At 49.6% G+C, this 22,239-nt stretch overlaps 2 protein-coding genes across 4 annotated transcripts in view; one reads left to right on the top strand and one right to left on the bottom strand.

Moving 5' to 3' along the window:
- The window catches only part of Akt2 (AKT serine/threonine kinase 2), a 50,164-nt gene that overhangs the window by 4,007 nt on the left and 23,918 nt on the right, over positions 1-22,239 (bottom strand). For all 3 annotated transcript variants that reach the window (XM_057751610.1, XM_057751619.1, XM_057751628.1), the window contains exons 3-9: positions 21,036-21,164; positions 17,309-17,420; positions 7,234-7,387; positions 6,701-6,832; positions 2,865-2,930; positions 2,022-2,090; positions 766-888 (exon numbers count right to left, since the gene is read on the bottom strand). In XM_057751610.1, coding sequence (XP_057607593.1) covers positions 766-888; positions 2,022-2,090; positions 2,865-2,930; positions 6,701-6,832; positions 7,234-7,387; positions 17,309-17,420; positions 21,036-21,164 — 785 coding nt within the window. The remainder of the gene's footprint in view (positions 1-765; positions 889-2,021; positions 2,091-2,864; positions 2,931-6,700; positions 6,833-7,233; positions 7,388-17,308; positions 17,421-21,035; positions 21,165-22,239) is intronic.
- Positions 19,697-20,578, top strand: LOC130862178 (40S ribosomal protein S2-like; the record flags this gene model as incomplete). The annotated part of the gene is made up of 1 exon (XM_057751653.1): positions 19,697-20,578. A coding segment is annotated over one exon (882 nt), but the record flags the coding sequence as incomplete, so codon positions are not given.

Genomic DNA, 22,239 nt, shown 5'->3' with positions numbered 1-22,239 from the left:
TCTCACAGAGATTCACCTATCTCTGCCTTCTGAGTGCTAGGATTAAAGGTGTGTGCCACCACTGTCCGGCCCTCAAGCTAGCTTTTAATTCAAAGCAATCCCCCGCCTCAGCCTGAGTATTAAAATTACAGGCATGAGCCCAGATCACTGTTTTTCGTTATAAAACACACACCAGGGGAGAGTACAGGCACACAGCATCCATGACGCCTCTACAAGTCAGGCTCCAGCAGAACCGTGGGAGCCCATTATGAAGCACTCTGCCGTTACTTGGTCTTCTCTGGGCTGTATGCTGTGCTGGCCTGTGCGCTGAACACCCAGCAGACACTACACTACCAAGCTTCATCCCAAGTCCAGCTGAGAAGGGTCCATGTCATCTGCTCCGGCCCCTCCCTCAATGTTGGCCCATGGGATGCAGCCACATTTGCTGTGTGGCTTGTTCTGCTACAAAGTTTCCCCTGGAAAATGCCGCAGCACATGGTGCCCACTTTCTGGTAGCAGGTGCTGTGGGCAGCATGGAGTGTGCTCTAAGTGTGTACACACCTTCCCCAGTGAAGACATGTCCCAGTTTCTGGTGTGCAAAAGGCAAGCAGATGGCTGGCAAGTAATTCTGGTGTCACCGCCAAATTACACTCTGGATGCTGCCAACCCACAACCCCATCAGCAGCCTGCGGTGCTCACAGGTCTTCACCATAGAACGGGCCAGCCTGGACCTTCTGTGCATCCCCACCCTCACCCGACACTTGTCCCAGGCCATTGTTTACTGACCTTGATGTCACGGTACACCACATCTCTCGAATGCAAGTACTCAAGAGCTGACACGATCTCTGCACCATAAAATCGGGCCCGGTCCTCCGTGAAGACTCGCTCCCGAGAGAGGTGGAAGAACAGCTGCAGGGGGAGGTGAGGCCTCAGCACTGGCTCCCCAAGTCCTGGCCCCCCAGCCCCATGGCATGCCCCAGAAAAGACAGGCTTCAGCAAGAAGGACCAAGGAAAGAACAGTGTGTGAAGAAAATTTGAGACAAGGATGAAGGATACAGACCAGCATGGTGAGGCTCGCCCACAGCCTCAGCACAGGGAGGCTGAAGCAGCTAAGTAGAAATTCAAGGCCAGCCTTTACAGGGTGAGTTTGAGCCTAGCCTGGGTTACACAAGATTCTATTTGAATGAATGAATGAATGAATGAATGAATGAGTGAAGAATGAGGCTGGTGTGGATCTGTAATCCCAGTATTTAGGAGGTAGAAAGCAGAGAATCAAGAATTTAAGGTCAGCCTTAGCTACAGAATGCGATTGAGTTTGAAATCAGCCTGGGTTATCTGAATGAGATTTTGCCAATAAATAAGCAAATGAACACATTAATTAGCGGCCAGACCGGTAAGTGCCAATGCAAGGGTAGGTAGGTAGAGACAGTATGAGGGGACAAGTGATGGAGGGGTGACAAAAGTGATGGCGGGGGCAACCAGCCAACCAGTGACTGATCCGCTGAGCAAGGCAACTGGGGCAGTCAGTAGGGGCCACGTCTATCTAGGGCACTACTGAGACTGAGTGGTGCATGGGCGACAGACACAGGCACAGAGGCATGGTAGAGACTCAGGACTCGGGGCTAGGGCCTGGAGCCCATGTGCTTTCTCAGGTATCCCCAAGAAAATCTTTCCTTGCACTGGAAGTGCACCCACAGCTCCTGCACCTGGCTTTGAATCCCGCCCAGCAGCATGGCAGCAATGTGAACTTGGGTGAGTCACCCAGTAACCCGCCCCAAGCCTGCCCACCTCTGAAGTGCACCTTATACCACCTGCTTCAGGGAGAACAGGGTAGAACGTGCTAAAGTCAATAGACCTCTCTCTCTCTCTCTCTCTCTCTCTCTCTCAGGGTAGAATGTGCTAACAGTCAATAAACCTCTCTCTCTCTCTCTCTCAAACACACACACACACAAACACACATATGCCCGCGTGCACCCCATCTCACCCAGGTCTTCTTTGCTTCCCTCACCACCACCAAAAAGTGGCCAGATGGCAGAGCTCACCTCACCCCCGTTGGCATACTCCATCACGAAGCACAGGCGGTCATGGGTCTGGAAGGCATACTTCAGGGCCTGTGAAGGGAACCAGAATGCTGGGACAGAAGGAAAGCTCTGCCAGCTGGAGAGCAGGACCCGAACTGGCACACTATGCCCTGCTTGGGTCGCAGGGGTTCAAATGCCAGGCATGTTCATGGGAGAAAAATATGGTCTGACTCTCCAGAGCTGTCTCATCGGCTCCCTCCTTGCTCAGTAGTAAGACACACACAGAGCTGTGCTCCCTAGCACATGAACCCGAGTAACAATGGACTGGGCGCTGACTCTAAAGGCAAGACAGACAGGCTGTAAGCACACAGCTGTCCTCAAACTGTATCCTAAGAACCCTCCAGAGGATTCCTCACCAACCCTCACCAATTCCTCTGCTCACAAAACCCATAAACTATGTGGTTCTGTCTTCCACATTGAGGTATCTGATAAAATCTCATGTGAACAAGCACCGTACCTTCCTAGGGCAGCATGCTTAACCTGGTCCCCTAAACTGACAGGGACGTCACAGAGACCTTGGCCCACAGCAGGAGTCACAGGCACACCATGACAGCATGTTTCTGTCTATGGCACCTTAAAACAAAAACCAAAAGGCAACCTTCCCACTTTGGCCAGCTGGGTTGGGTGCCCCTCAGTCCCAAAGATGGCTGCCATGCAACTCTCACCTGGTGTTCAAGCAGCCTGGGAGCCCAGTGATGCTTTGCCTGGTCTACCTGGCCTACACCGAAACTGGGCTTACAGTGCGCGCAAGGCTTTAGTTCTTTCCTAGAACTCTGCCCGAGGGTTGGCAGGGAGGGAACTCACAGTAAGGAAAGGATGCCTGGTGTTCTGCAGGACCCGGCTCTCAGTGACCGTGTGGGCAACTTCATCCTGTGAACAGACAGTGCAGTTGAGTGGCAGGGACACATGCCAACCTGCAGCCACCATGGAGCAAAATACAGGTGAAACTATGCCCACCCTGGGAAATCAGAGTGGCAGGGGCAGAACAGGACTTCTCAGGCCCTGGACAAATGGCAGCCCAGATAAGGGTGGTCTCAAAGCAACAGTGAACAGCTGCTAAGACTCTACAATGGAGAGATGGGGCTAGCACCACCCCAGCCTGAGCCAGCCACTAGCATTCCACTGTAGCCCAAATCATCAAGGACCCAAGGGACCATGTGTGCTGGAGACTTGGTTCCCAAAGGCTATGAGGACACAGAGCCTAATGGGAGGAAACTAGGTCACTACAGGTATGTGTGTGCCTTGAACGTGCTATCGGGAACCCAGACCTCCTTCCCAGGCCCTCTGCCATGTGCTCCTATAATGATGTACAATGTCTCCACAGGCCTAAAGCCACAGAATACTGCAGTCGGGAACTGAACGGTGTGAACAACCAGAACCTCTCCTCCTCACACACTGCCCACCTCAGCCTGCCAGTGACGCAGCACTGACATGTAACCTGAAGGTGGCAACAGCAGACAGTATGCAATCTTGTCTCCACTTCCCAGGTGGAGAGCACCTGCAGAGGACTGGCTCTAGTTCTAAGCAGTACTTCTCAGGGTGAGGCCCGGCACCAGCAGCATCCACCCCCCAGGGAACTTGTAGAAACACAACTCTCTGGGTCCATCTTGTCAGAAACTCAGGGTGGTCACATGGGAGGTGGGAAGGACATTGCCTCACAAGCTGAAGTTTGGTGTCTGCCCAAGGGCAGGACTGTAGGAGAGCTTCTTGACGCCTCCTTTTACTACTTCAACAGCCTGGACGAGGGCTTACACTCGGGAGATACTGGGTATCAGATCACTTCTGATTATCACAAGTGCACAGCTGAGATGCTAGCCCTCCTATAATGAACAGAATAGCCCCACTCTGAAGAAGGATGAGGCCCGCAATACAGTGCTGAAGCCGACAAGCCCTGCCCTGGATCAATTTTACCAAGAATCTGTAGGTAGTTTTGTTTCTTCTTGCAGAGGACCCAAATTCAATTCCCAAACGCCCATGTTAGTTAATGGCCTGCAACCCCAACTCCAGGAGACCTGATACAGTCTTCAGGCTTTCACAGGCAACTGCGCATGTGCACTCTCCCCATAAATACATACAAGTAATCTTTTAAAATTTTTTTAAAATATACACAGGTGAAATGATATGGCTAGAATATACCTGAAAATACTCAATACTCTAGACTCAAAAAAAGAAAAGAAAAGAAAAGAAAGAAAGAGCTGAGGGGCTGCAAAGATGGCTCAGTGGTTAAAAATGTTTGCTTCTAGAGGACCCAGGTTCAATTCCTGGCACCCACGTGGCTGCTCACAACTTAACTCTGGTTCCAGGAAATCTAATGCCTTCTTTTTGCCTCCTTGAGCATTGCACATATGGTGTACAGACACACATGCAGGCAAAACAACAACACAATTAAAAAACAAAAACAAAAAAAGAGGAAGGAAGGAAGGAGGGAGGGAGGGAGGGAAGGAAGGAAGGAAGGAAGGAAGGAAGGAAGGAAGGAAGGAAGGAAGGAAGGAAGGAAGGAAGGAAGGAAAACAGCCTATAGACTATAGAGGACAGGCAGCCCATGCACTTATAGACGGCAATAGAGAAGCAGAGCTGTGAAGAACACAGGCTTGTCTCAATGGGAGGGAATGGATGTGTCAGTCTGCTAATCTGGAAAGTCAGGCCTCTCCCGAGCATGGTTCTCAGTCAATGTAATCCATTCACTGTTACAAAGAGGGCTGTGTACTCAGGAACAGTAAAGCGCTACTAAGCTTATCACAAACCCTTCCTTCCACTGTCACTGGTGGTCACTCCGGAGGCAGGGACAGGGCATCCTTAAATGCAAGGCCAGTTCTAGGACAGTCAGGGCTACACAGAGACTCTGTGTCAAACAAAACAAAACAAAGAAAATGAAAAATCCCTCCTCCCTAGAACCTTATCCTGAGCACTGCTTCTCAAGCCACTCTTGTGGGTAAGGACAAAGGTGCTCTGCAGAAGGCACGTACTAGAAAAGGAGTTTTGATGTAGCCACCTCTTCAGTTTTGCTGTGTTAACTGTCACAAGGATACCCTTTCTCAAAGTTGCACTGTGTTTAAATTTGTCAAAAATAAACCAGGGTCATACTCCCCAAGTCTGAGCCAGCCAGGCTAACTAAGTTGTGCTGAATCAGGTCTCCTTCTCCCTGCTGGCCGCAGCCCTTGCAGGGATCCCCACAGAAAGTGAGAGCAGAGTCAATACTGGTAACTGTTAACAATCACAACCACACAGACAGTCTAATTGTGTTTATTTTTCCTTAGAAGTCTCACCCAAGCATGGTGACTCATGCCTTTAACTTGAGCACTTGAGAGCCAGAGGCAGATTTCTGAATTTGAAGTCAGCCTAGTCTACAGAGAGTTCCAGGATAGCCAAGTGTATGTGAATTTGGAATCTTCTATTATAAAAACTTTAAATAAGGTTAAAAAACAACAAGAGGTGCTAGAGAGATGGCTCAGAGGTTAAGAGCACTGGCTGCTCTTCCAGAGGTCCTGAGTTCAATTCCCAGAAACCACATGGTGGCTCACAACCATCTGTACTGAGGTCTGGTGCCCTCTCCTGGTGTGTGGGTATACATGTAGGCAGCACACAGTATACACAATAAATAAATCTTCAAAACAAACAAGCCGGGCGGTGGTGGCGCACGCCTTTAATTCCAGCACTCAGGAGGCAGAGGCAGCCGGATCTCTGGGAGTTCGAGGCCAGCCTGGTCTACAAGAGCTAGTTCCAGGACAGGCACCAAAGCTACAGAGAAACCCTGTCTCGAAAAAAAGAAAAAACCCAACCAACCAACCAACCAAACAAACAAACAAACAAAACCAAGAGAACTGTTTTGGCTGGGATCAAATCCAGGAACTTGCACTAGTCAAGTAAGTTCCTGCCTGCTGAGCTCTCTCCCTATCATACTTCCTAACAGCACCTGCTGAGTGCAGCTCAGGTCTTCTGGGGCTCAGGCTTTTCTCCTCAGACAGTGATCCCATGAGCTTGGGACAGAATGTGTGGGAAAAAATAAGGACACAGCATCAGATGGCAGGGACAAATGTCCCAACCCTGAAAGAGCTACCAAGTATGGTCCAGCACCAGACAGTAGCCCCTGAGGACACTGGGGTATGGTTCAGTGGCACAGAGCTTGCAGGGGTAACTCGAAGTCCCTGGGCTCCATTCTCAGCATTGTTCCTCACTCCTAAAAAGGATGGCTCTTGTCATCTAAGGTACTCACTCTGGAATGGGGCCTTGCATATGTCTGTCACATGCCCCACTGCTGAGCCCTTCCCATCCATTACAGGCCACTGTTAGGAACCAAGCACTAGGGCCCAGCAGAAGCAGCTGGATGGGCAGAGATCAGTTTTCCTGAAAACAGGAGGCTGCACGGTAAGAAAGTTTCCTCTGTCTTTTAGTTCCAATAAAAGCTAGCCCGAGATGACCTAATGTTAACCATTCAGCTTTCCCTCTGTGTTCTGTTTCCTTGCTGCTGTTGCCATCTGAACTGTTCTGTCCTGACCTGGAAGGAGCACTCTTTACAGAACTGAGGCTGCCCTACTTTACAAACCACAACTAAAGCCAATCAGGTCTAACCTAAGGTTACTACAGTGCTAGTTTTGGACACTCCTGCTGAAGTCTCCCCCACCCCCGGCCTCAGTGCCCACCTTGGCAATGATGACTTCCTTCCTCAGGATCTTCATGGCATAATAGCGGCCAGTGGCCTTCTCCCGCACTAGGATGACTTTGCCAAAGGTGCCTTTACCAAGAAGTTTGAGATAATCGAAGTCGTTCATGGTCTGTGGGTAGGGAGAACACACAGCCTTTGGTGTTTGGCATTTGGCCCATGTGAGGACAATTTAACAAGGAAGAGGACACTCAGAAGACACTATGTCTCAAGGGCTTCATGGGGACAGTGGGAGAGGAAGGAGATGGCAACTCTTGTGCGCCGGAGCTGCAGGCAGGCCTAGGCTTTCCCAGCACGAGCCTTCAACCTCCCCAACAGATTCAGAGCAGTTTGCCCTGGCACTGTCTCTCACCCCATGAGCACAGAGCTGTCCCGAAACAACATCCATAACCAGAAGTCACCCTACACAAGGAAGTCATGAAGACCCTTGCTGCCCCCCGTATATTGTGTGGAAACCCAGGCAGGCAGGTTTGCTGCAGCCCCAGCCCCTGGCCACCTGCCACCAGCACTTACCACTTTGGCCCGTGCCTTGTTGACAGCCACCTCCATCATCTCAGACGTGGAAGAGTCACTGGGGGAGCCACACTTGTACTCCATGGCATCCTCACCTGGGACCCGCTGCTTTAGACTGTTGGCGACCATCTGGATAGCCCGCATCCACTCTTCCCTGTATGAGACACAACACAAGTCCTGAGAATTCCTCCCTGCCCAACCACAGCCCACTTCCCACAAACGGCAAGCCCATGGCCAAGTCCCTTCCAGCACTTGCTGAGATCCAAGGCTGGCAAAACTGATGGGTCTTGACTAAAGTCATACAGGCTCAGGCTGCAGAGAGTGCAGCAGAGACATAAAGACAGATCTGCCACCTTCTGAGGTGCACTGCAGGGAGGAACCTTGAAGTCAGGGAATGTGGAGATGATCAAAGGAAGGATAACACTTTGTGTGAGGTCCTTGAGACTAAGAAGTCACACTGAACCTTGGGAGAGACAACCAGCACTCTCTTGAACTACTTCAGAGCAAGTGAGAAGCTCAGGCTTCCAAGCTACTAGTGTTTTGTGCAAAGAAAGCAGAAAGGAAAGGAAACCTCAAGAGCCAGAGCAGCCACAGATCTTATGAGGCAAGAGCTGGCCAGCAGGACCCCAAGGTGCCCAGCCAGTCAGGCACAAGGAAGAAAAACTGTTGGAACGGAGGTCAGTCCCAGTAGAGGGGCTGACTGGAGGATAGTAAGCTGGTGCTGGCACTCCTGAGCTAGGTGTCTTAATCTTTGCAAAGCATTCTATCTGTGAGGTGGTGCAAATGACCAGAAGTCGCACACAGACATATAGCTGCAAAACACTCGGTTGTCCACATCCTTCATTTTTGATCTAGCAACACAGCAACTGTAGGGGGCCTGAACCTCTGTGTAGTTTGCTTGTGTCTAGAAAAGGGCCTGAGAATGGCGGGAAACAACAGCATGTCTTTCCGAAGGTAGCATCTTAGTAACAACGGAGCAAGGCATCAGTGCCTTCGGACTGTTGGGGGCACAGAAAAGGCTTGAGTGTGTATGTGATGATACACTCTGCAGCTCAAAGGCTGACACAAGTCTACACAAACTTGGGATGATTTAAACACTTAAGGAAGAAGGAAACAGTGCACAGCAGTCTGGAGGTCTGTGCTCAGAGTCAGACAATGCTCTCCTCACATGGGGCTCAGAAGGCACAAACATTCCTTTGCAACAGTTGAGGATGGGGGGGGTGACTCAGGAGTCCTGGTTGTCCCCAGGAAGGGGAATTAGAAAGCAAGGGATCAGAGAAGCCTCTAACAAATGCAGAATACCTACTCCCCTCCCCACATCACAAAAGAGAAAACTCAGTCTCAGGGAATGTGGTTCAGTGGCAGAGTACTTATCCATGCCCAAGGCATGGGCTTCTTCCTAGTACAAACAACAAAAACAGACCCCCCCCCCCCCCGAAAAAAAAACCCTCAGCAAGAGGGCTCCAAGCCTGATCACTGGGCTCTCAGATGACCTGTGGCCTTCCCCAGGGCCAGCGGGCAAGGGAGCTCCTGCTCAGCTCCAGCCTTGCTGAAGCAAGCAGAAACAAAGCTGAGAGGTTCCTGTTACCATCTGGAGGGATCTGCCTTCCCAACTGGCCTTTTACCTGTGAGGTCACGCTCTGTGAGAGATGTGTTGACTGTACGCCATGCTCTGTGGGACCGGTGCATGGACAATGCTGGCACACTCTTCCTACCCAAGAGACTGGAGGCCCCCAAACCCCACAAGGCAGGAACTGACATCTGCTCTTTGTTTTTTTGAGAAGGTGTCTTGCTATGGAGCCTAGAACTTTTTTTTGTTATTGTTTGTTTGTTCTTTGAAGACATGGTTTCTCTACGTAGCCCTGGCTGTCCTGAAACTCGCTCTTTAGATCAGGCTGGCCTCAAACTCACAGGGATCTGCCTGCCTCTGCCTCCCAAGTGCCAATATTAAAGATGTGCACTACTAACACCCGACTGGGCCTAGACCTTTTAAGTATCTGACCTGAGCCCTTCCAGTACTGAGATAGACATGCACCACTATGCCCAACTGTTTCCCATTTTCAATGGAGCATGCTTCTAGCAACTTCTAGAAGTTGGGTACTTGGTAGGTATAAAAGATCCAGGTGGCCACAAGTTCCTATTGCCCTAGAACCTTTATACAGTGAGGTCAGAGCAAACAGTGAGGCCAGAGCGCACAGTGAGGTCACAGCCAGGCCAGTGCGCACCCAGGCAGGTAGTACTAGTCTCTTCCCTCTGAGTTGATCCTCCAATCAGCATTTCTCAATCGGTTTTAACCTGTGTCCCCCTTGGACAAGTCACAGTCTAAAACCCAATCTCCATATCAATATTCTTGTTTTCTGAAACAGAGAGTGGGCGGGGGGGGGGGGCGATGACACATGTTGTGATCTGCTTTAGATGACCACAGTTGTTCCCTTACATGTTTAAAATGCTGACTTTGACACTGGCAAGATGGTTCACAGGGTCAGACCACCTGACCTCAAACCAGGACTCACACAGTAGGAAAGAAGAGACCTATAAGCTGTCCTCTGATATCCATACACGTGCTATGGTGTGTATGTGTAAATGGAATTGGTTGGTTTTTCCAGACAGGGTTGCTCTGGAACCTGTCCTTTGAATTTACTGTGTAGAACAGGTTGGCCTCGAACTCAGAGATCTGTCTACCTCTGCCTCCTGAGTGTTGGGATTAAAAGCGTGTGCCACCACTGCCCAGCTTCATAAAAGGGATTTTTAAGGTGTAGGTCTGTGTCAGGCAGTGGGCTATGCCTTTAATCCCAGCACTTGATCTCTGTGAGTTCAGGACCTGGTGGTCTACAGTGCTAACTCCAAGACAACCAAGGCTTCACATGGTGAAGCCCTGACTCAGAAAATCAAAACAAACAAATAAAAATGCTATGTGTGCCAAGGACAATGGCACTAGGTTTCGATCCTAATACATGAACTGGCTTTGTGGGAGCGTAGCCTGTTTGGATGCTCACCTTCCTGGACCTAGATAGAAGTGGGAGGACCTTGGTCTTCATGTAGAGCAGGGAATTTGGACTGCTCTTCAGTATCGAGAGGGAGGGGGAGTGGACTAGGGGGAGGAGAAGTGTAGTGGGGATAGGGGGAGGGGAGCGGGGGGAGGGGGCAATATGTGGGAGGAGGGGGAGGGAAATGGGAAACGGGGAGCAGTTGGAAATTTTAAGTAAAAAAGAATAAAAAAAAATGCTATGTGTGGGTTTTTTTTTTTGTTTTTTGTTTTTTTTGTTTTAATACAGGTTTTTCTGTGTAGTCCTGGTTGTCCTGAAACTCACTCTGTAGTCTAGGCTGGTCTCAAACTCAGAGATCTGCCTGTCTCTGCCTTCTGAGTGCTTGGATTAAAGGCGTGCGCCACTACGCCTGGCTTTTTAAACACTATAACACTATTTAGTATTATGATGGTGGACTGGAAATCATGGACCTAAGAGGTATGGTTTCTTTCTTCTCCAGACTGCAGACTAAGATACACAGTACGGTTACTGCCTTTGTTGACAGGAAGAAAGCACAACTCAGGGGGCTGCTCCTCGTGAGACTGCAAATACAGAGTGCAGAGCTGCACCAGCATGGACAAGGCTCTACTGTCCATGTTCAGCCCTTCCAGCTCACACTCCGCCTGCAGACAGGGCTGCTGAGCCGGCAGCTTCAGGTCAGAAGGTACTAGCCTCCTGGAAGGTGTGAAGATGCAGGGCAGGGCCTGAGCTAGACCATCCATCTGGCTGGAGCACAAGAGCATTTCCCAGGAGGCAGGTTGTGCTAACAGGCTCTCCCACCTCCTGACCAGTCACCAATTGGCTCCAACTGGGCCAAAGTTGCCAGGTTGCAGCACTCAGAATTCTAGAGAAAAAGTGAGGGCCTTAGTCCAGGACACTCCTCAAGGGTTTGCAACATGGTGTCTGGGGCAGAGGGAGCTTCCACCCAAAGTTGGCACTCCAGTGCCTTCCCTTTCCCCAAAGAAGCTGAAGAAACCAAGGCCTTCCCAGTCAAAAGACAGCACTCGAAAAATAGCAGCCGTCAATAGCAGTTCCATAGTCACAAGTCATGCCTGGCTGGTGGGTGTCACGCAGTCACTCCTCCCTGTGCCAGGGACCCGAGTTCTACCCAGAAAGAAGCTGATGACAGCCCAGACCTCAATCCCTAGCTGAGGTCCAGGAGGATGAAAAAGGATAACGACACCATTTGCAGAGTACTAGAGTAAAGCAAAGGACACTTCCCCTGGGTTCTAGAGCCAGGGAAGAACATCTGAGATTACTTAAGCATCACTGGCCAGACCCCAGGCCAGTACACTGCACTGGCTGGGAAGCTAGGAGCCAGGCCTGGGACTCATCCTGCTGCTTACTAGCTATGTGGCCCTCAATATCTCACCTTCTCCAGACATCTATCTCCTCCCACCGTGACTGAGAACAGACTCAGTAATGCCGATCACAGCAGCCCAGTACACTGCTGAACATTCCCATCCAGACCAGGGACCAAACTCTGTGAAGGGGTAGGGCGTTCACTTTCAGGCTTTTCTAGCCTTGTGCTTAATCCACTCTGCAGTGTTAGAGCAAAAGCACCACAGACGAGTCATACACAAGTGACTGGCCGCACTCTAATCTAATTTGATTTGCCATATCGGCAAACAGGGCTGTAGCTGTCAACCCTACTGAAGCCATGACTTCTGGTTTATAGGATAAACAGAGGCACAGGAGAACAGAGGAGGAAGAGCTATTCAGAACACAAGGTGGTCCACAAAGCATCTAGCTTGTCTTGTCAAGAATATCAATGTCTCGAGGTGAAAAAAAGAAATACAAGAACTAGATTAGAGTAAGCCAAAGACACGGTATGCACCCAGAGAGAATCCAGGTTAAAAACAACACTGTCAGGTCTGAGCAGATGGTTTGGCGGGTGAAATACTTGCTCTGTAAGCATAAGACCCTGAGAGAAGAGCCCTAGCACTGTCTGTAACCCAGGCCAAGGGAAGAGACAGGAGGAGCCTAGGGCTTGCTGGGCCGACCAGTCTAGAAGAATCAGCAAGCTCCAGGTTCAGTGAGAGATCTTGCTTTAGAAAGTAAAGTGGAGGAGGCTGGAGAGATGGCTCAGCGGTAAGAGCATTGCCTGCTCTTCCAAAGGTCCTGAGTTCAATTCCCAGCAACCACATGGTGGCTCACAACCACCTGTAATGAGGTCTGGTGCCCTCTTCTGGCCTGCAGGCATACAACACAGAAAGAACATTGTATACACAATGAAAGGAAGGAAGGAAGGAAGGAAGGAAGGAAGGAAGGAAGGAAGGAAGGAAGGAAGGAAGAAAGAAAGGAAAGACAGACAGAAGAAAGAAAGAGAGAAAGAAAAGTGGAGAACAACAGAGGTGGGCACTCTACATCAGAGTGTATACTTATATGCATGCCTGCATGCCCTGTAACACACACTAAAAACCTCAAGCACGCACAGATATGCAGAGTCAGCACATATACATTACAAGTTAAGTATCTGTAGAAGTTTGAATGTAATTGGACCCATAAGCTCAGAGGGAGAGGCACTATTGGCAGTGTGACCATGCTGAAGAGTGTCACTGTGGGCGTAGGCTTTGAAGTCTCTTTGGCTTAAGCTTCACTCAGTGACATAGACCATTTCCTGTTGCCTGCAAGATATAGGACTCTCAGTCTATCTCCTGTTGCCTTCTGATCAAGATGCAGCCAGCACCATGTCTGCTTGCATGCCGCCAAGTTCCCCACCCTGATGACAATGGAATGAACCTCTGAACTGTAAGCAAGCCATATCAATTAAATGTTTGATTAAATGTTTTCCTTATCAGAGTTGCCATGCTCATGGTGTCTCTTCATAGCAATAGAAACCCTAACTAAGGAAATACCCTTATCAAAATGGTTGGGACCAGAATGCATCTATCTTGGAGTTCCTTGGATTCTGGATTCATGTAGATGGTACTGTCTGGTCAAGCCTCCCCTACTGCAGAAACAGCCACTGTCCTCTCTGTGTAAAGGAGCCCATTAGCCTCCAATCAGCCTGGGTAATTTAATCTTATTCTACATGTGGGGAGAATAAGGAACACAGAGGTTATTCCAAAATCTGGAACATCTGAGCATCATGAGGACACAGAGTTCTAACTTTTGGAGCCCTCTGGATTTCAGATTAGGGGTGCTCATCCTGCACTCCTCCAGTATGACAGTGGCATCCTGGTTATGTAAGAGAAGCACTCAGCATAGGGCTGAGTGAAGAGTAAATCACTAGTAAGTATGAGCAGAAATTCAAGACCTGGCTTTAAATAATACAAAAGGGCAGGGAGGCAGCTCTGCAGGTGAACTTTAGATCTGATGACCTGGGTTCAATCCATGGAACCTGCATGGTGGAAAAAGAGAGCCAGCTCCCGCAGGATAACCCCTGCCTTCCACATGCACATGTATTCATTCTCAGCCTCAGGGCTTCCCTCCACAGTGCTCACTCTCCTAAACCCTGCTATGTCAGCAATGCTCTCTCTCTCTCTCTCTCTCTCTCTGTGTGTGTGTGTCTGTCTGTCTCTTTCTCCAGCAATGCACTCTCTGTCTCTCTCTGTCTCTCTGTCTCTGTCTCTCTCTCTGCCTTCCATCCATGGTCACCCCTCTGCTCTAGACTCTTCTAGATGCCTCTGGCTAGTCTCTAATACCTACAATAAAAAAAAAAAAAAAACTTCCCTTTTCACAGGTGGCGCACTCCTTTAATCCCAGCACTCAGGAGGCAGGGGCAGGTGGATCTCTATAAGTAATTTAACCTGTTCTGCATAGTGAGACCCTGTCTCAAAAAGAAAAAAAAAAGAACAAGAACAAATGGAAACTGGCAAAATTGGCAGAATGGCTGTTAGGGCCCAGCTAGAAGGTGACAGGGAAACACCCCGAAGCCCAGAGCAGGAGTCAGAGCATCTAGGCAGCATCTACCCAGCAGTGGTTCCTGCCTTCCGGGGAACCCTACAGTCCCCATATGCACACTCAGGACAGCCAGCAAGCTTGGGCCTGTATGAACTAGACAGTGAGGACAGCATCGGCCTTCTCTACAGTGGAGGAACCGCCCTCTTGCTCTGCCTCTGGTTCTGCCTCCCTTTGGAACCAAGAGCTTGGTCTCCAGGGCAGGACCAACCCAGAAGCCTTCTCTCCATCAGCAGAGGGTGCTAAGGAAATAAAGAATAAGAAGCCAACCTTCATCTTGGTCTTAAAGCAAGCCCTCATCTTAGCATAGGACTCTCGGCTATTAAGGACAAGTTGTCTTGTAAAAAGAAATAAGATCTCACTGGCCAGTGGCTGATGCCCTCTCCCAGGCTTCAGCCACTGGGTGCCAGGTACTGCTGCCCCAGGCTTCCTGTTTATCATCCTCTGAATCTCTTAACAACCCTGTGACAAACCCCAGCTTACTAAGTGCCTGCCAAGTCCTGCAGGGATCTCCACTCAAGGCCAAAGAGGGCTGCCAGCTTTGGGGCCTCTACTCCCCTCCCCCACCACCAACAGGAGTCTCTGATTCTCTGCTGACACAGAACTCCTTAAGGTCCCCTGGACACAAGAGCTGTTTCACTGAGCCGAGGGCCCACACCTTTAATCCAAGCACTTGAGAGACAGAGGCAGGAGGATCTCTGTGAGTTCGAGGCCAGTCTGGTCTACAAGAGCTAGTTCCAGAACAGGCCCCAAAGCTACAGAGAAACCCTGTCTCAAAAAAACTTAAGCCGGGCGGTGGTGGCGCACGCCTTTAAACCCAGCACTTGGGAGGCAGAGGCAAGCGGATCTCTGGGAGTTCGAGGCCAGCCTGGTCTACAAGAGCTACTTCCGGGACAGGCACCAAAGCTACAGAGAAACCTTGTCTCGAAAAAAACCAAAAAAAAAAAAAAAAAAAAGTTGTTTCCCCTCTGCATACTCTGGTCAGTCCACTTCCCTGGACTGTTCTCTTCCTATCCCCAGAGTCACACTCATGCCAATCCTTCAAAACTCACCAACACCCATCAACTAGCATCTGTTAGTCTAGGTCTGCTTTTGCTAACAGTCCATATTTGGTCCCCAGTTTTCAACTGAGTAACACTTCAGCTGGTCTGAGTTGATAATTCTGCTCCCTGTGGTGAGGCAAGTATATTTTTAACTTGGGGAGATATGCAACAATAATTACGGTATAGATTGTGGTAGCATCGTGATATTGTGTTGTGCAGGCTCTAGAACGGCACTGTCCAAGAGGGCAATGATTAGCTACACCCACAGCTACTAAAATCAATTGGGAGTCAATGAAGTCACCAGTTTTGCTGGCACAAACCTGTAATCCAAACAGTTGGGAGGCGGAGGCAAAGGCAGGAAGATCAAAAGTTAATGTCTTAGTTACACATCAATTCAAGGCCATTCTGAACTACACAAGCCCCCTTTTAAAAATGAATGAATGAGCCGGGCAGTGGTGGCGCACGCCTTTAATCCCAGCACTTGGGAGGCAGAGGCAGGCGGATTTTTGTGAGTTCGAGACCAGCCTGGTCTACAAGAGCTAGTTCCAGGACAGGCTCCAAAACCACAGAGAAACCCTGTCTCGAAAAAGCAAAAAAAAAAAAAAAAAAAAAAAAAAAAAAAAAAAAAAAAATGAATGAATGAATAAATAGATAAATAAGGTAAAGCCAACATTCTATTTCTCCAGTGCTACACCAGAAATGCTCAATCAGCACCAACAGCTGAGCTCTCTCACCCTAGGATGTACATGGAACAAGCGGTATAGGGTAGCCTGCTTCAGAGTTCCCACAGGTACAGCAGAAGCTCACCCCATGAACCAGCAAAATGAGTGCTTCTCAAAGCAAAGTCTAGAGGAAGACCATTTACCACACTAGGAGAGCTGTCTGCCACACAAATATAAATGAAAACAGCAGCCCAGCTCAGCCAGGGGAGAGAGATAGTTCAGAAAAAGAAACTCCTCAAGAACAAATGCATCCACAAAGAAAACCTAATCATGCTTAGACAGCTAAGAATCCACACATTTGACAACACGAGGCTACAGGGACATTTTTAGACATGCCTGACTTAGAAATGCATCCTCCTGTAAGCCTCAATCTTAGCCCGAAGAATCATCCTATGGATTGGAACTGAATCCATGTGACCAAAAAGACAGACACATACGATGCTTCACAGCAATGCTGCCTGTAACGAGCTAGAGGCTGAAAACACAGCACCCTAGAACTCGCTAGATAAACTCAGGGACACCATGTGTGGCTGCTACAAAAGAAATAAAGAGCATGGTGCAAGCAAGAGTCACCTGTGCAGTTAAAGAGGCTGCCAAGACAGAGCACTTGGCAAAAGCGTAAGTTCACAGTGCTGTACTGTGGCCTCTGAGGCACAGAGTGCCAGAGTCTTCTCTACTTGCTCTTCAAGGGCACAAAGAAACTGCAAGCTGCAGAGGTTGGGGAGCACACAGATGAGGTAGCCATTGTAAGTCAGACTGGCCTGGATCTCATTCTGTAGCCTAGAGGAGGCCTAGAACTGAATTTCTCCTGCCTCAGTCTGCCAAGCACTGAAATTATGAGCATACACCATCACACTTGGCTCATTTTTTTTTTAAGACAAGCAGACCTTGAACTTCCTAGGTAGCCCCGGGTGAACCTCTTGTCTCATCTCCTCAGTGGTAGGGTTATAAGGATGGGATACCATGCCGAGTTCATGTGGTACTGGAGGATTGAAGCCAAAGCCTCGTGCATTCTAGGCTAGACTCTACAAACTGAGCTACATCTCTAGTGCCTGACACTGGACTTTGTACTGACCTTTGGACCAGCGCCTTACATGAGAGTGCTTATGTGCAGTGCAGCTGGCAAATCTCTAGGCTATGAACAGGGAAGAACTCCAGTTCCTCCCAGGACTGGTATGTTCTCAGTCTGAAGATGTGGAGTGGGATCTTTAGATCAAGTATCCAGTTCTTCTCAGCTCCAGTTGGGAAGAACACAAGTCAGACAGGTTCCAAGTAAAGAATTCTTTCAAAGTATCCCAAAGGATTCTGTCCACCAAACCTCTTGCCGTCATAGCAGGTCTGTCCATTCTCAGAGGACAGCCACACAGAGGTACAGACTCACCTCTCGTCTGGAGAGTCTACATGGAAGGTCCTCTCGATGACCGTAGTCCACTGCAGGCAGCGTATGACAAAGGTGTTGGGTCGTGGCCTCTCAGTCTTCATCAGCTGGCATTCTGGAGGGTACCGGCAGGAAAGAGTGAGAGATGGTCCTGCTGCCTAAAGACCACATTCTCCAAGCCATCTTCTGTGTGCCAACCCCCATACCAGATGATGCCAGGGACTGAGACAGTCTAATCCTGACCATGTCCTCTAAGGCAAAGATGTCACAGTCTTCACTTGCTCTTCAAGGGCACAAGAAATTGAGCTGCAGAAAGTTCTGCATAGATGAGGCAGAGGTGAGACTTTCCCCAAGCACCTCCCTTACAGTTTCTTTCTTTCTTCTTTCCACTGCATTGCTATAGTTCCAAGGATAAAACTCAGGGTCTAATGCACACCAGGCAAAGGCTCTATCACTGAGCAAGGGCTCTAGCCTCCTTTATTCTTATGAAACAGGGTTTTACACTGAGTTATTCCGGCTGGCCTTGAACACACTCTGTTGTCCAGACAAAAACTGAGGTCCACCATGTTTTGAAGGCCAAACCACCAGCAACAACTCAGAAGTCACAGTCAGATAGGAAAAGACACAGAAGGTGTCTAACCAGTTTGGGTCTTAGGGAGGGCATTCCTGAGGCTAGAACATCTCTGAGCTGAGCCCAGAAGGCAAGGGGAACAAGTAAGTAAGACAGAGAGTAGTGCACAGCAGGCCACAGAAGACAGAAGCCTCAAGTCTGGAGATGTGGATTAAGCTGGGCAGGAATATGGAAAAAGTGAGACAGGTTCCTCTTGCTAAAGGCCAGAGCCAGCAACAGAGAGTTAAGGGGGGAATGAGCTAGGGCAGAGTAGAGCAGGGCTGGGGAAAGAAGAGAATTGGGCTATAGGGCAGGGAGGGGGCATCCAGAGCCAGCCTGAGATCTAGAGCAAAACAGATGAGATGGGGATGCAGACAGGGAGAAAGAGAAGGCAGAAGAACAGGAAGGTCAGCCTGGGATAGGATGAGGATGGAGTTCTAGAGGCCACCCCCGAAAAAATTCTCAAGAAACTGCTGGAGATGGGCTGGCAGCTCAAGTGAGAAGCTGGCACTGCTAGAAGATGTGCCAGGAACATGGGCACAGGAAGAGAGCGTCAGAAAAAGGCTTTCTGCAGAAGGGGTGGGTGCTAGGTTGGGTTCCGGAATCCACAGGAGGGAGAGCTGGAGGGATAGGCAGAAGCTGTAGTGAGGCCGTCAAGGAGGAGGGGATCTGGGGTAACGGAGACAGGGTAATCGGTGAAACACTCTCAGCAGGTATGACAAGGACATGGTGTTAGGAAGGAGACAGGCACACAATGGGGATCTTGGGCTTGTCAAGCCGGCCAAGCAAGAAAACACTAGGTTAGCTGGGCAGTGCATGCCTTTAAATTCCAACACTAGGGAGGCAGAGGCAGGTGGATCTCTGTTCGTCTGAGGCCAGGCTGATCTACAGAGTGAGTTCCAGGACAGCCAGGACTGTTACAGAGATACCCTGTCTCAATAAACCAAAAAAAAAAAAAAAAAAAAAATACTACATACAGTTATACAGTTAAGTATAAATTTTTTTTTTTTTTTTGATTTTTCGAGACAGGGTTTCTCTGTAGCTTTGGAGCCTGTCCTGGAACTAGCTCTTGTAGACCAGGCTGGCCTCGAACTCCCAGAGATCCGCCTGCCTCTGCCTCCCAAGTGCTGGGATTAAAGGCGTGCGCCACCACCGCCCAGCCAGTTAAGTATAATTAAATAGTACTTGATAATGACTATTACTGGTTTAGGGAAGCACATATTGCTTCAAGATGGGGACGTGCTCTTAGAATTGTGTCCACAGGTAGTTTCATTGATGTTAGAAAAAGCCACATTGAAACAACAAAGTGTGCTTACCCGGATGTACACAGGACAGCAAATATGCATCCCAGCTATGGACACGCACAGCACGCAACTGTACTGAATATTGTGGATGTGGTAACACAGTGGCAGTTCTCTGAAAACATCTATTCAGAGAGTAGGTACTGTAAAAATACTATATATAATTGTTTTCAAAGTTCGTATCTGCATAGGAACTGAGCTTGCAGGGTCCCCTGAAAGTTGTTTTGGGTGAGGCAGTGGATGTAGCTGGTAACTACTGTCACCTTTCCGGATATTGCATATTTAGGCTACAATATATTTATATTAAAAAAATTCCTTGCCGGGCAGTGGTTGTACATGTCTTTAATCCCAGCACTGGGGAGGCAGAGGCAGGCAGATCTCAGAGTTCCGGGCCAGTCTGTTCTACAGAGTGAGTTCCAAGACAGCCAGGAATACACAAAGAAACCCTGTTTTGGCTTCTTCTTCTTCTGGAAACACCAAATAGCGGATGACGCCGGTGCAGCGGGAGGGCCCGGAGGACCCGGGGGCCCAGGATTAGGAGGCCGTGGCGGCTTCCGCGGAGGATTTGGCAGCGGTCTGAGGGGCCGCGGCTGTGGTCGAGGCAGTGGCCAAGGACGAGGCCGTGGGGCTCGCGGAAGTAAAGCTGAAGACAAGGAATGGATTCCCGTCACCAAGCTGGGCCGCCTGGTTAAGGACATGAAAATCAAGTCCCTAGAGGAGATCTACCTGTTCTCCCTGCCCATTAAGGAGTCTGAGATTATTGACTTTTTCCTGAGAGCTTCCCTAAAGGATGAGGTTCTGAAGATCATGCCCGTGCAGAAGCAGACTAGGGCAGGCCAGCGGACCAGGTTCAAGGCTTTGGTCACTATTGGGGACTACAATGGTCACGTAGGTCTCGGTGTCAAGTGCTCCAAGGAGGTAGCCACTGCCATCCGAGGGGCCATCATCTTGGCCAAGCTTTCCATTGTCCCTGTGCGGAGAGGCTACTGGGGGAACAAGACTGGCAAGCCCCACACTGTTCCTTGCAAAGTGACAGGCCGCTGTGGGTCTGTGCTGGTGCGTCTCATCCCTGCCCCCAGAGGCACTGGCATAGTCTCCGCTCCTGTGCCCAAGAAGCTACTGATGATGGCTGGCATTGATGACTGCTACACATCAGCCAGGGGCTGCACTGCCACCCTGGGCAACTTTGCCAAGGCCACCTTTGATGCGATCTCTAAGACCTACAGCTACCTGACCCCCGACCTCTGGGAAGAGACTGTGTTCACCAAGTCTCCTTATCAGGAATTCACTGACCATCTTGTGAAAACCCACACCAGAGTCTCTGTTCAGAGGACCCAGGCTCCAGCTGTGGCCACCACATAAGGGTTTTTATACAAGGAAAATAAAAGTGAATTAAGTCTGTTAAAAAAAAAAAAGAAACCCTGTTTTGAAAAACACAAAAAAGAAAACTCCAGGTTAGGTGCCCCAGGGGGAACTGAGGGTATACAGTGAACCTTAGAGCAGCTCAGCGGGACACTGGCACTTACTGGCTGAGGGGGCAAAGAGGAGGGACAACTCTGTTTAAAGAGCAGACAGGACACCAGCTAGAACCACAGAGCCCGAAGGGTGGGCTGTGCAGAAACTTCATGACTTCTCACTGTCCCCAGAAGGGAAAAGGCCCAATGACAAGGAGCAACAGCAGAAAAGGGCAGAAGTCAGATCTGAGGATGAACAGGCCTAAGACAGGTTCTGGCTCAAGCAAAACTGTTCAATGTGTCCCCAACACCTGCCAGCAAAGCTGTGAACTGTGGAACTCCAACCTCCTTGCCCTGAAACGCACCTGCTACAGAGAAATTGTTCAGGGGGGGTAAGGTCTGGTCAGGGGTCTCAGGTCTCTCCTTATACCCAATGAAAGAGCCATCACTCTTCAGAAGGAAGTACCGGGGTCTCCAAGTCTTGATGTATTCACCTGAAACGAGGCAGGAGGAGAAAAGGTCAGGGCAAGGTTAAGCAGTGTCCCAGCGGGCAGGCAGCCCAGGATGACAGTGACTCATGGGGGCACCACACTGGGAGGAAAGTAGATGAGTCTCTCCCAGGGGAACCTTGGAGGTGGCACCTGCTGACGCAGGCTGGGGCACTGGTCTGGGCCCAAGTGATCCACAGGTCATACCAGGCAGGAAGGCGCCTGCAACAGTGTCCCAGGGCACCACTGCCTTAGCACATATGGCAGTGGCAAGCTATCCTTGCCAGAAAAGACTGTCCTAAGGGATGTCCGGTCTCTAAACGCTCAAGCCCCATAGGCTGATATTTATCAACACAGCCATGCAGGAGATCAGATGTCAAACCACTGTCCCACCCTCCAAGTACCCTTGATCTTTTCAAGTCCCCTGCTTATGGGCACACACATATGCATAGCCAACACTCCCCAAGAACTCACTCCTTAAAAGATTTCTGAAGGCTCCAAAGCTACAGAGAAACCCTGTCTGGAAAAATCAAATAAATAAATAAATAAATAAATTTCTGAGAGCTGGGCGGCGTACACTTTTAAACCCAGTATTTGGGAGGCAGAGGCAGGAGGATGCCTGCGGTGTATTGGTTGCTAGCCAAAACCCAGCAAGGTCCAGGTTCTGTAAGAGATCCTGTCCCGAAGAAGTAAGATGGTGAGTGACAGAGCAGAGGACACCCAAGGACCTCTCTGCACACCTGCACATATATTCACTACACATACAAAACAGAAATAGGGCTAGCAAGATGGCTTGGTGGGTGCTGAGCACACAGTAAAGAGAACCAACTCCCACAGTTGTTCTCTGACCTACACACACCCCAGGGCAAACATTTTGTGGGTTTTTTTTTTTTTAATTTTAGGTTTCTAATTTTTTTTTTTTTTTTGGTTTTTCGAGACAGGGTTTCTCTGTGGTTTTGGAGCCTGTCCTGGAACTAGCTCTTGTAGACAAGGCTGGTCTCGAACTCACAGAGATCCGCCTGCCTCTGCCTCCCGAGTGCTGGGATTAAAGGCGTGCGCCACCACCGCCCGGCTAGGTTTC

Source organism: Chionomys nivalis, chromosome 2 (assembly GCF_950005125.1).
Source record: "Chionomys nivalis chromosome 2, mChiNiv1.1, whole genome shotgun sequence".
Taxonomy (NCBI): domain Eukaryota; kingdom Metazoa; phylum Chordata; class Mammalia; order Rodentia; family Cricetidae; genus Chionomys; species Chionomys nivalis.
The sequence above is the reverse complement of the archived record's forward strand: the minus strand, read 5'-3'. Positions and strand labels throughout refer to the sequence as shown.